The sequence below is a fragment of the Ipomoea nil genome, unplaced genomic scaffold, assembly GCF_001879475.1.
Source record: "Ipomoea nil cultivar Tokyo-kokei standard unplaced genomic scaffold, Asagao_1.1 scaffold0465, whole genome shotgun sequence".
In the NCBI taxonomy this organism is placed as follows: domain Eukaryota; kingdom Viridiplantae; phylum Streptophyta; class Magnoliopsida; order Solanales; family Convolvulaceae; genus Ipomoea; species Ipomoea nil.
The window spans coordinates 454,282-466,876 of NW_017616893.1; the positions used below are offsets into that span (position 1 = coordinate 454,282).

Consider the following 12,595-nt stretch of genomic DNA (forward strand, 5'->3'; position numbering starts at 1 on the left):
CGGAGAGATCAGAGAGAACACCAACTAGGCTGATCCAGAGAGATAACCAAAAATTAAACAGGAAGATTTCTGTCGTCGTTTGCATGCATGTTTTTGCATGGCTGCTTAATTACGTAGATCAGATAGTCAAATGATATGATCCATGTTCTTCGACATCTTGGCACGTACGAAACGTATTGATGAAAAGGAGAAGAAAAATTAAAGGTGTTCTTCCTGGGGTGATGAAGAAATGATGGAAATATGCAGGTATTGATGAATCGAAATTACGAAAGGATAATCTATCTATCTATCTGTGTCGTCGTCATCGATCATCATCATGAGGAAAATACAGGCGGTGGCGAAGAAACGAGCCAACACCATATTCGGGACGGGCGGATCCGGGGGAGACGAAATGGAGGATACGGAGGATGAGGAGCAGAACCCCCCGGTGGGAGAAGTTCACGAAGCAGAGAGATTCCTCTCCAATGGCGATTACTACACGGGGTATTGGGCGGGCAACTTCCCCCACGGCCACGGCAAGTACTGGTGGACCGACGGGTGCATGTACGTGGGGGAGTGGAGCCGGGGGAAGTCGATGGGGAAGGGCTCGTTTCGATGGCCCTCGGGGGCGACCTACGAGGGAAATTTCAAGGGCGGGTTCATGGACGGGGAAGGGACGTACATCGGCCCCAACGGGGACACCTATAGAGGGAAATGGGTGATGAACGTGAAGCAGGGGCGCGGGGTTCAGGAGTTTGCCAATGGCGATTGCTATGACGGGGAATGGTTCAAGGGATTGGAGGAGGGACAAGGGATGTATACATGGAGCAATGGGACTTACTATGTTGGGGAGTGGAAAGGTGGGGCTATTTGTGGGGAAGGGAAAATGGTTTGGACAAATGGGAATGTATACCAAGGACATTGGGAAGATAGTGTCCCTAAAGGGAATGGGACATTAAGATGGGCAGATGGGAGTTACTATGTAGGGAATTGGAACAAAGACCCTAAAGAACAAAATGGGAACCATTACCCTTCAGAAACATCAGTAACTGAGTGCACACTTCTTGACTGGGATCCCCAACATGTATTCAATGTGGATTTAAAGGACTGCAAAGTTTGCCCAGCTGACAAAGTCTTGATCCTCCCTTCCCAGAAGAAACTGGCTGTCTGGAGATCTGCAAAGACTAAAGAGAAACTCTACCACGGCATTCGCCCCAAACGAATGTCTGTCGACTACGTGAGACTAGACAGGAATTTCAGCCGTTCTCAATTCTCAGATGGGAGTGGGGCTAGTAGAAGTTCTTGCGCATCCGACGATACCACCACCTCCACCTGCCACGAAGAACCCGGTTTTCCACCAAGAGGGAGCCCTATTAGGATTCCCAAGACTCTTGCAAAGAAGCAAGGAGAGGTTATCTGCAAAGGCCATAAGAATTATGAACTCATGCTCAATTTGCAGTTAGGCATCAGGTAATGATGCCCCGTTTCAATTACTACTGACTCTGTTACAATGCAGTATCTGTTCTACTGAAGCACAAAGAGTCAATACTGCCACTACTGACTCTGTTACAATGTAGTATCTGTTTTACTGAAGCACAAAGAGTCAAGCACTCGATCCTATGACCTTTCTTAATTGTATCATTATATTAATGCAGACATGCTGTTGGGAGGCCTGGTCCATCTCCATCATTAGATCTAAAAGCCTCAGCATTTGATCCAAAGGACAAATTCTGGACAAGGTTCCCACCAGAGGGATCAAAAAGCACTCCCCCTCACCAATCCTGCGAATTCAAATGGAAGGACTATTGCCCCAAAGTTTTCAGGGCATTGAGGCTGCTGTTCAATGTGGATTCAGCAGATTACATGCTGTCCATTTGTGGAAACGAGGCCCTCCGGGAGCTCTCGTCTCCCGGGAAGAGTGGTAGCTTCTTCTACCTCACGAACGACGACCGTTACATGATAAAAACAATGAAGAAGGCAGAGGTAAAGGTAAGATCTCTAGTCACATTCTTCGCGATATATATATGCCTCACACAACTCAACTTCATTCTCCAAGCTTATATTATTAGGTGCTTTTGAGGATGCTGAATCCCTATTTCAATCATGTCCGCGCATACGACAACACCCTCGTGACCAAGTACTTTGGCTTACACTGTGTCAGGCTAACAGGAACAGCACAAAAAAAGGTATACATAAATAAAATCTTAATTCATTTCACCATACCATATATATTTAAGCTTAACCATTATTCAGGTGCGCTTTATGATCATGGGGAATCTCTTCTGTACCGGGTATACAATTCACAGACGATTCGACTTGAAAGGCTCAACCTTTGGGCGCTTGACAGATAAGCCGGAATCAGAGATTGATGGAACTACAACTCTCAAAGACCTTGACCTTAACTACATATTTCGATTGCAGAAGGAATGGTTTGAAGAGTTTCGAAAGTATGTAGTGCATAAATGTCATCAAGTCCCTAACTTGTTTTTCGTCTTTGCCTCGTGAGACATTAACGTCTACCAGTTTCTTCGATCTGCAGGCAAGTAGATAGGGACTGCGAGCTGCTCGAGCAGGAACGAATAATGGACTACAGCCTTCTGGTTGGCATTCATTTTCGAGAATTGGGTAATGCTAGTGCAGACCATACAGGTTAGTACTAAGTACTAAGTACTAACCCCATTTTCTGTACAATCCAGAAACTGATGAATATATACCACTACTTCCTCACAGTTGTGGAGAATGGTGAAGGCTCAGAACCCGATTCCTCTCAAGCAGATATGGATCATTTGCCATGGTACGTTTGTTATAATGATTGAATCTGATCCGAATTTACACTGCTGGAAATTATGGAATTTCCGACCACAAATCAAGTTGAAAGCAAAAAGTGGTCGGAAATAGCGACAAAGGTTTTTCCAGATACCAAAAGTGGTCGGAACAAGGAATTTTAAGTGGTCGGAAATTCTATAATTTCCGGCAGTGTTAATCACGAGGACGATGTTTTATTTGTGATTGTTTTGTTGCAGCTCGGGGGATATGAAACTGGGAATATGCATGCCTGCAAGAGTGGAAAGAACAGAAAGGAGATATGATCCAGAGCCACAGCTAGTAGGAGAGCCAACAGGGGAGTACTATGATGTAGTGTTGTTCTTTGGGATCATAGACATTCTTCAGGACTATGACATTACCAAGAAGCTTGAGCATGCCTACAAGTCTTTCCAGCACGATTCGAATTCGATATCAGCCGTGGATCCAAAGGCATACTCGAGGCGGTTTCGCGATTATGTATTCAAAGCCTTTGGAGAGGACAGTTAGATAATGGAGATCAGATTGAATATAATGCCTGTATAGACGACGAAGACGACAAAAATAACACCCTCCCTGCTTTATATATAGGAAAGATCATCTTTGTACTTGAAGCTAAGCTGACAAGACAGAGCGGAGCTGAGCTATTAACTTTTTTTTTTTTTTTTTTTGATTGATTAACTAATTGAGCTGTGCTCCCGAGAGTTTCTTCTTCTTTCTTTCTTGATTTTCGGGTTGAATGTGGTAGGAATACACACAAATTACAAATATGGGGGGGGGGGGTGGGGGTGACAATTGTATTGTATAGAAGAAAATGTATGACAGGAACACACACAACTGTAATGTATCAGGGGAACATTGTTGTTAATTGGCATTTGGCAGCCTTTGTCTCCAAGAGGGATTAGAATTCTGCAGACCATACTATTTAACTTTTTTGTTACTAATATACTCCTCTAAGCACACTCATTTCCCTTAAACTATGATTCATTTCCGAATGAAACGCACTCAAAGCTTCAAACAAACTTCAACCACCAAAACATAGTCCAGAAACTCATCCCTGATATTCGCCCTGATTCTTGTGTCTGAATGTTGAAGATTTTTAATGAGAGCTGTCTATTAGTTTTCTTGATTTTAACTTATCAGATATGAACAATTTAGACTGACTTATCTTTTTATGATCTTGAAGAGTAGACATTCTTCCAAAAGGTTGAACCCCAACCTAAGGGATCTTGAAGAGTAGACATTTAGGTATAGGTGATGGTTATAGATTTTTCTCGCAAATGATATGGAATTGGTTTGTAAATTAGGAATAGGAGAGTAGGCAAATGTGGTCAAAGTTGGGGTCAAAATGGGGTTTTTTAGATCTAAAAATCAAAGGTTGAGTTCGAAAATTAAGAGCATCTATATTAGTAGATCTTTCACGTTTTTGAGAGTAAAATGGCTAACATAGAGGAAAGAGAGGGAAGAAAGTCCTCCTGCAAGGAAGAGGATTTTTTTTTTTCAATCGTTGTACCCTGCACCACGGCGCACACAGCACTGTGCGCCCTGCGCCTCCCAAAACGACGTCGTTTAGGTAAATTATGTAGGGAGTTGACGTGATTATGTGTATTTGTTTATACAATTATATGTATTTGTTTATACAATTATGTACATTTTTTTAATACAATTATGTACATCCGAAACAGGAAATTTATGTGTATTATGTTAAAAGTTTATGTGTATTATGTTAAAAGTTTATGTGTATTATGTATTATGTTAGATTATATGTATTATCTTTTTAAAAAAAAGTATGTGTATTTTGTTATACAATTATGTACATACAATTATGTGTATTCTAGTATAAAATTATTTACATTTTTTAACATGAGATTTTAAAAATAAAAAATAAAAAAAATAAAAAATAAAAAAAGCAAAATTTCTAAAAAATAAAAATAAAAATATGAAACGACGTCGTTTTGCATCAGGGCTCACAATGCAATGTGCGCCCTAGTGCACAATATAAATTGCCTTTTTTTTTTTGCAGAAATGTGGGACCCACTACAAAAACCAGCCAACCGATCCGCCTCGTGTGGCTGTCACAATTGCGCTCAGCGGGCGCATGCCGTCTGGGTTGCGTTACCGGCGCTGTAACAATTTTTTTTTTTTTAAATCATCTTTGTTTTATTTTTTTCTTTTCTCTCCCCTCTCATATTCTCTTTCCTAATCACATATAAAAACTCATCAAATGATGCCACTTAATCAAACAAGAAAGGAAATTGAAGAAGCAGAAGGCAACCACTAGTGCTTACCATTTACAGTAATCATTTCTTTTCCAGGCCAATAATTCAGACACAAGAGAGCTTCATTGCAGTTAATTAATTGTAATGATAGATAGGACTTACGGAGTGCATGATTTGATGTTAGCTATAAGAATTTAAACAATCATCTTATCCTCATACTTATTTTTTGATTCTTTAATTTTTTGTTCTTTAGCCAAATAATTAATTTATATATTACAAAAAAATATATATATATTATAATATAATCAATAGAACCTTTAAGTTCGTAGGTGTTATATGATCGTTTATGATTTGTGTTGAAGATCATGCATTAAATTTAGTTCTTTAAATAATTATTTCATATTTTCTACCTTACCACGCACATTTTTGTCTTTCCAAAGTTTCAGTGCACATTATCCCTTCTTCCAGAGAACATTGTTGTGTCTTACAGTGCACAGTGTTATGCCTTCAACCTTTAAACCTTACCATGCACATTTTTACATTTTCAGAGTTCCAGTGCACATTGTCCTTTCTTCCCGGGCATATTGTTGTGCCTTACAGTGCACATTGTTGTGCCTTCAACCTTTAAACATTACCATGCACATTTTTGCCTTTATAGAATTCCAGTGCACATTGTTCATTCTTACAGATAACATTGTTGTGCCTTACAGTGCACATTGTTGTGCATTCAACCTTTTAGTTGATTATTGTGATCTTTTATGATTTGTGTTGAAGATCATGTGTTAAATTTAGTCTTTTCAATAGTTGTTGCATATTTTTGTGCTTTACAGTGCACATTTTTATCTTCCAGTGCACATTGTTATGCCTTCCAGAACACATTGGTGTGGTTCATATGTGGCGATTTTTTTTAAAGATGAGTTGATCAATGACCGAGATTCAACTGCACGTTTCACTTGCGGCCTTCTTTGCACCTGAACCTAACCCCCTATATATATATATATATATATATATATATATATATATATATATATATATATATATATATATATATATATATATATATACTACTCTTAACCGTTGATCAAATCTAATTCAACGGCTCAAATTAATGAAAATTTATAATTAAAAAAAAAAAAAAAACGTCCGTCCTCAAATGCATCCATCTTCTTCATGTTTACTCCAAAATATAACAACTCCACTATTTATTATTATTATATATATTGCTATCATGTTTTTTTTTTTTTTTTGTTTTGAATTAGATCATTTTGAACATGGGAACCAAAAGTGAAAAATCCACTGTAATGTTGAATGAAAAAAAAAACTGTAAAAATGGCGCACATTAAAAGAAAAACAATTCACCTTAAGAAGGAAAATAAAGCACCTTAAGAAGGAAAACAATGCACCTTTTTGAAGGAAAACGACGCACCTAAAGCTTTAGACCGACGCACCTTAAGAAGGAAAACCACGCACGTAAAGCTTTAGGCCAACGCACCTTAAGTTTCACCTTAAGCACACAAACCACACACCTTAAGAAAGAAAACTACGCACCTTAAGAAGGAAAACCACACACCTAAAGTTTTAGGCCGACACACCTTAAGTTTCAACAACTAACACACCTTAAGCACACAAACCACGCACCCTAAGAAGGAAAACCACGCACCTAAAGCTTTAGACTGGCGCACTTAAGTTTTCAACAACTGACGCACCTTAAGCACACAACACAAAAACCATGCACGTTAAGCACGCAAAAACCACGCATCTTAAATTTGACCTAGATGCAAAAAGACCAAATTGCCACCGTTTTTTTTTATCATTGTTAATCCTGAACGTTGATTTAGGCAAGATCAATGGCTCTCTCTCACTGCACTTCCGCACCTAGGCGCACCATTCGCATTTGAACCTAATTATATATATATATATATATATATATATATATATATATATATATATATATATATATATATATATATATATATATATATATATATATATATATATATATATATATATATATAGGGAAGGGATTAGGTGCGGGAGGGGTTTCCCGTGCGGTTGGACTCACATTAAGCATTAAATTGATGCACTTTAAGTACACAATACACGCACATTAAGCACAAAAACAAAATACCTTCAGAACACAAACACACGCACCTTAAGCACAAAACTCACGCATCTTAAGCACAACCCTCACGCACCTTAAGCATAAAACTCACGCACCTTAAGCACAAAAACACACGCATCTTAAGTTTCAACAACTACTCACATTAAGCACAAACTCACGCACCTTAAGCACAAGACTCACGCACCTTAAACTAGCACAAGACTCACACACCTTAAGTACAAAACTCACGCACCTTAAGCACAAAACTCATGCACCTTAAGTTTCAACAACTACTCACATTAAGTAACCCACGCACCTTAAATACAAAACTCACGCACCTTAAGTACAAAACTCACGCACATTACTCACTGTACAACATGCACCCACACTGTAACTTAATTATATATATATATATATATATATATATATATATATATATATATATATATATATATATATATATATATATGGTTCGGTTAAGGTGAGAACCACTGCTTGGGTGTGAACCTGTGAACTCCTATGCACCGTAGCGGTCGAGATCTGAGGAGTGATGCAGTGGTGCAATAAATACAGTTGTGCAGTAGTGCAGCAATGTGGTACAGTAATGCAATGATGTATATTTACCAGGTCAAAATCATTATAAAACACAAAATTAAACAAGATCAACGGTGCACAATTGTATACATGTTCATATGTTAACAGGCGTTCTCATTTCAACCTTTGATTTGTCCTCACTACAAAGGAAAAAAAGAATGTAACCATTCATTTTTCCATACTTTAGTGTACCTTTGGAAACTCAAAGAATATTTTTTCGAAAAATAATTTCTAAGAAAATAACTTATCTGTAATTTTTTTTTTTTAATGTTTGGTTGAAATTTGGAAATAAAAAATAAAAAAATCTATGTGGTTGGAAATCATAAAACTTTCTTTTTCTTATTGGTTTAATTTTTAATTAATGAATAAAAATCTATTATAAATTTATTTCTTATAAAATATTAATTAATTTAATAATGATAACAATAATTGTAATAATACAATACTAGTTAACATTAGTACATGTATTCAACACATAATACAATACACTAATTTCACTGAAAATACATAAATAAATAAATACTAGCTAGATAAGAATAACAAAAGTACATCATCATTGAAGTGTTTACGTAGTCATGCGGAATATAAAATTTAATTAAAATAACTGTCAAATATGTAACGATATATGCAGTAGTGTTATCCCCTAAATCATCATCACCATCCATACTGGCACTTGACGCTCCTACTTCTTGCATAGCAGTGGCAAGTTGGCAACATGTACTTGTACGTACTATTTGCGCAAATGTCACCATATTTTTTTTCTCTTTTATTGCCTTAAAGCCGATAAATCTTCCTACATCGATGGCTCTGAGCAGTTCTTAGTTCTCTCATTCAGTAGTGTTTTTATTATATCCAAATCTTACATATAATGGATGGTTCAAGTGAGAACATGCTCCATGTAAAAAGTGAGAATTGGTCTGATTCCTCCATTTAAATAGATCAACGGTTGTCGGTTGAGTGTTGCTTAAAAATAATGAGAAAAAGAGTGGAATTACTTTATCAATATTGTAAAGTTGAAAGTTTGTAATAATTATAAAACTGGTCCCGTATTTTTTTAATTAAAATTTTAAACCTTTAATAAATTTTGATAGTAGCTGAGATCAGCTCTATTTTTTACGGGATGTCGCTATTCTCATTTGATCCTACCCTATACCCTATATATATATATATATATATATATATATATATATATATATATATATATATATATATATATATATATAGAGGGTATAGGGTAGATCAAATGAGAAAAATACTTTTTTTTTTAATGCATTGCACTATAACAAGGTCAACCAACATTTTCAATCAATCAAATTACATCTATATATGAGGGGAATGGTCCGATATAATATATCCTACATTAGTAGGCCATGTGTTGTACATAGTTATATTTCTCATTTTTTTTTTCCCAAAAAAAAAAATTATACTTCTCAATTTGTTAAAAAAAGTAATGCAACATACCTTTCTTTTATATCACCTACATCCTTTTCCTCTTAACTTGATATCATCTGAGTGGTTTGATTATTAATTAAATTTCTTTTTTAATTATTAGTAGGCTTAGTCAATTTATAATGAAAGTTACCTCATGAAAAAAAAAATTAAAATATGGAATAGAAAATTTAGGAATAAGAAGTATTTTCCTTCGTGAAAATGAGAGATGGGTGTAAGGTTAATCTTATCCATGCAATACTCTCTCATAATCAAAAGTGAACCCTATTTTTATTTTATCAACTTTTTAATTCTCTCAATATTTTTTCTACATTCTTACAATTTTAACTCACTTTTAAAAGTGGATCACATTTTCACAACAAGTTAAAAAATTATTCTATTTTCTCAATAAATATGATTTTCCCTTCATAATTATTCTTGATATATATATATATATATATATATATATATATATATATATATATATATATATATATATATATATATATATATATATATATATATAATATTACATTCAAATATTTAAATTAAAAATAATAATAATAATATTATTCGAATTAATTGAAATCATTAAAATTAAAAAACTACAAACAAGAATACATTGAAATCCTTCAAATTAAAGAAATTACAATTCTATTACATAAAAAGAAATATCCGACGTAAATATTTTAAGAAAAAAAAAACATAAAAAATAAAATGATATCATTATATTTTCAATTCATTTACTATTTTATTTATATTTCACCAATTTCAACTCACTTTTAACAATAATAATATAATACAAACACATTATTAATAAAATAATAATTAAAAATAAAAAATAAAAAGGGACAAAAAGCTACCATGTTATGTACAACCTTTAGTAAAGTTCTGCAAGGTTTTGTGTTTTTTTTTTTTAAATTTCTAAGATATATATATATATATATATATATATATATATATATATATATATATATATATATATATATATATATATATATATATTTTTTTTTAATGACGTAATATAAGAAGCAGGTAGTTCTTTCATGTGTAAAAGTGTGTATATGTGTAATTACATACACTTCTCTATGCAACTATGTACATTACTGTGTGCAACAGTGTGCACTTCTCTACGCAACTATGTACACTACTATGTGCAACAGTGTATATCCAATTGTGCAACAGTACACACTATTTTGTGCAATACTGTATAATTTTATGTGCAATTCTTAACGCTGCTGTGTGCAACAAGGTATACTTGTGTGTGCAACAACGCACAATTTTGTGTGCAACTTTGTACAATTATGTGAACGAGCTTATTTAGGACGGCAATGAGTCCAGAAATAGACACACCCACAAGCTTGGATGCATCACAAACCAAAAAAAAAAAAAAAAAAAAAAAAAAAAAATAATAATAATAATAATAATAATAATAATAATAATAATAATAAGAGTTAATACCCAAAATGGTCCCTCGACTATGCCATAATTACCAATTTGGTCCTCAACTACCATTCTTACCCAATTAAGTCCTCAACTATGTAACTTTTATTCAATTAAGTCCTCAACTATACAATTCTTACCCAATTTAGTCCTCTGTATTAATTTGACTGTTTGTTGACTGTCAAAAGTCGGGATAAAATTATAATTTTACAATATTTCTCCTTCCTCACCATTTAGCAGCGCCAAACCATGCAGCAATACACTCCGATCATATTTCGATCGTCAAAAAATCGTTGAAAATCAAATTCATGGGCTATCCGATGCATAACCACTACTTCGATACTAACAGGTTTAGAACTCAACCGGAGCTTATTGCTACATGGTTTGGCGCTGCTAAATGAGGAGGAAGGAGAAAACTTGTAAAATTACAACTTTATTTCCACTTTTGACAGTCAACAAACAGTCAAATTGACAAAGGACTAAATTGGGTAAAAATTGTATAGTTGAGGACTTAATTGGGTAAGAATGATAGTCGAGGACCAAATCGGTAATTACGACATAGTCGAGGGACTATTTTGGGTATTAACTCTAATAATAATTATGGTACCGATTGGTACCTTGCTTATTATACAAACTCGTAATTAAAAGTTAAGGTGTAGGGAGTAAGGACAATGTTAAATATGTACGTAGTACAAATTTAAACCTTTGATCATTCATAATTGTATGTATGCAAAATACTCCTCGAAAACTAAATGATGACCATTCAATAGTAAGATTGGCCATGACTCATATTGATAACGATTCATGATATCTATAATACCTAGAATAACATAGTGCTTTTAAATTTTGTGACCTATCTATAAAGCCTAAGCAAAATTCAATGTTGCATATGGGTCCAAACTGAAAAAGTTAGAAGAGAATTATAAAATCATCAGTGCTGTGTCCAAAAGTGAGTTCAAAGGGTGACCCCCCTTTTAACCACATGCCCACTGCACCACATCACTCAAAAAGAAGCACATGAAACCAAAGTACAAAGATGAGTTTCAACATCACAAACTTCACTGGCACACATTTCACACTTGAAGATCAGAGATTAGGTTTTATCTTCTTACACCCACATTCAATCTTCTTAAAGCCATTAAAATCTCAAGAGAAAATAAGTATATATATATGGGGGTGGCCAAGTTGATTGTGATATATATATATATATATATATATATATATATATATATATATATATATATGTATGTATATATATGAAAATTTTGTAAATAACCATAAAATTTATACCAAACTTGTATCATTCCAAATTATATCGTGTACCAGGGCGCACAATGCATTGTGCGCCCTGGCTCAAAACGACGTCGTTTTGTACCTCTTTTTTTTTTTTTTTTTTTTTTTTTGAAAATTCTGTTTCCCGTGTCTGCTGTTAACTTCTAAAAAAATCTCATGTTTTGAATGTACATAAATCCGTAACATAATACACATAATCATTTTTTGAAGGATAATACACATAATCTAACATAATACATAATACACATAAACTCTTAACATAATACACATAAACTCTTAATTCCTAAAAAAAAAAGTCTCTGTTTCGAATGTACATAATTGTATAATAGAATGTACATAATTGTATAATATAATGTACATAATTATATAATAGAATACACATAAACTCCATCGCGTCAACTCTCCACACAACTTAACAAAACGACGTCGTTTTGGACAGGGCGTGGCGCGCAATGCATTGTGCACCCTGGTGCACGATATATTAGGCAAATTATTAGTTAAGTGTGTCTATGTGGATAACATTAATAAAGTTAAACTGCTCCACAATTTAATTTTAATATTTTTATAACATATATGATTTAAACATTATTACATTTCATGTATAACTAAATATATTAGAATTGACATTTTTACACATGATTCATTTTATATATTTACAAATTAAACTAAAATTTAGATTATTAAATAACGTTTTGCTAAACACGTTGTGATATGATGACATCACTACTCTTCCTTT

The 12,595-nt window shown here is 34.1% G+C and overlaps 1 protein-coding gene across 1 annotated transcript; it reads left to right on the forward strand.

Annotated features, from left to right (window-relative positions):
• Positions 1 to 232: 232 nt before the first annotated feature.
• LOC109173042 (phosphatidylinositol 4-phosphate 5-kinase 6-like) lies at positions 233 to 3,326 on the forward strand. The gene is made up of 7 exons (XM_019322303.1): positions 233 to 1,449; positions 1,635 to 1,968; positions 2,049 to 2,165; positions 2,233 to 2,426; positions 2,519 to 2,628; positions 2,710 to 2,773; positions 3,003 to 3,326. The coding sequence occupies exons 1-7, from the start codon at positions 317 to 319 to the stop codon at positions 3,289 to 3,291; spliced, it is 2,241 nt and encodes a 746-aa protein (XP_019177848.1). The 5' UTR covers positions 233 to 316; the 3' UTR covers positions 3,292 to 3,326.
• Positions 3,327 to 12,595: the final 9,269 nt, after the last annotated feature.

Coding starts and splice junctions, on each gene's coding strand:
- LOC109173042 (XM_019322303.1), top strand. CDS start 317: ATGAGGAAAATACAGGCGGTGGCGAAGAAACGAGCCAACACCATATTC. Junction 1,450..1,634: donor AATTTGCAGTTAGGCATCAG/GTAATGATGCCC, acceptor ATATTAATGCAG/ACATGCTGTTGGGAGGCCTG. Junction 1,969..2,048: donor TGAAGAAGGCAGAGGTAAAG/GTAAGATCTCTA, acceptor TTATATTATTAG/GTGCTTTTGAGGATGCTGAA.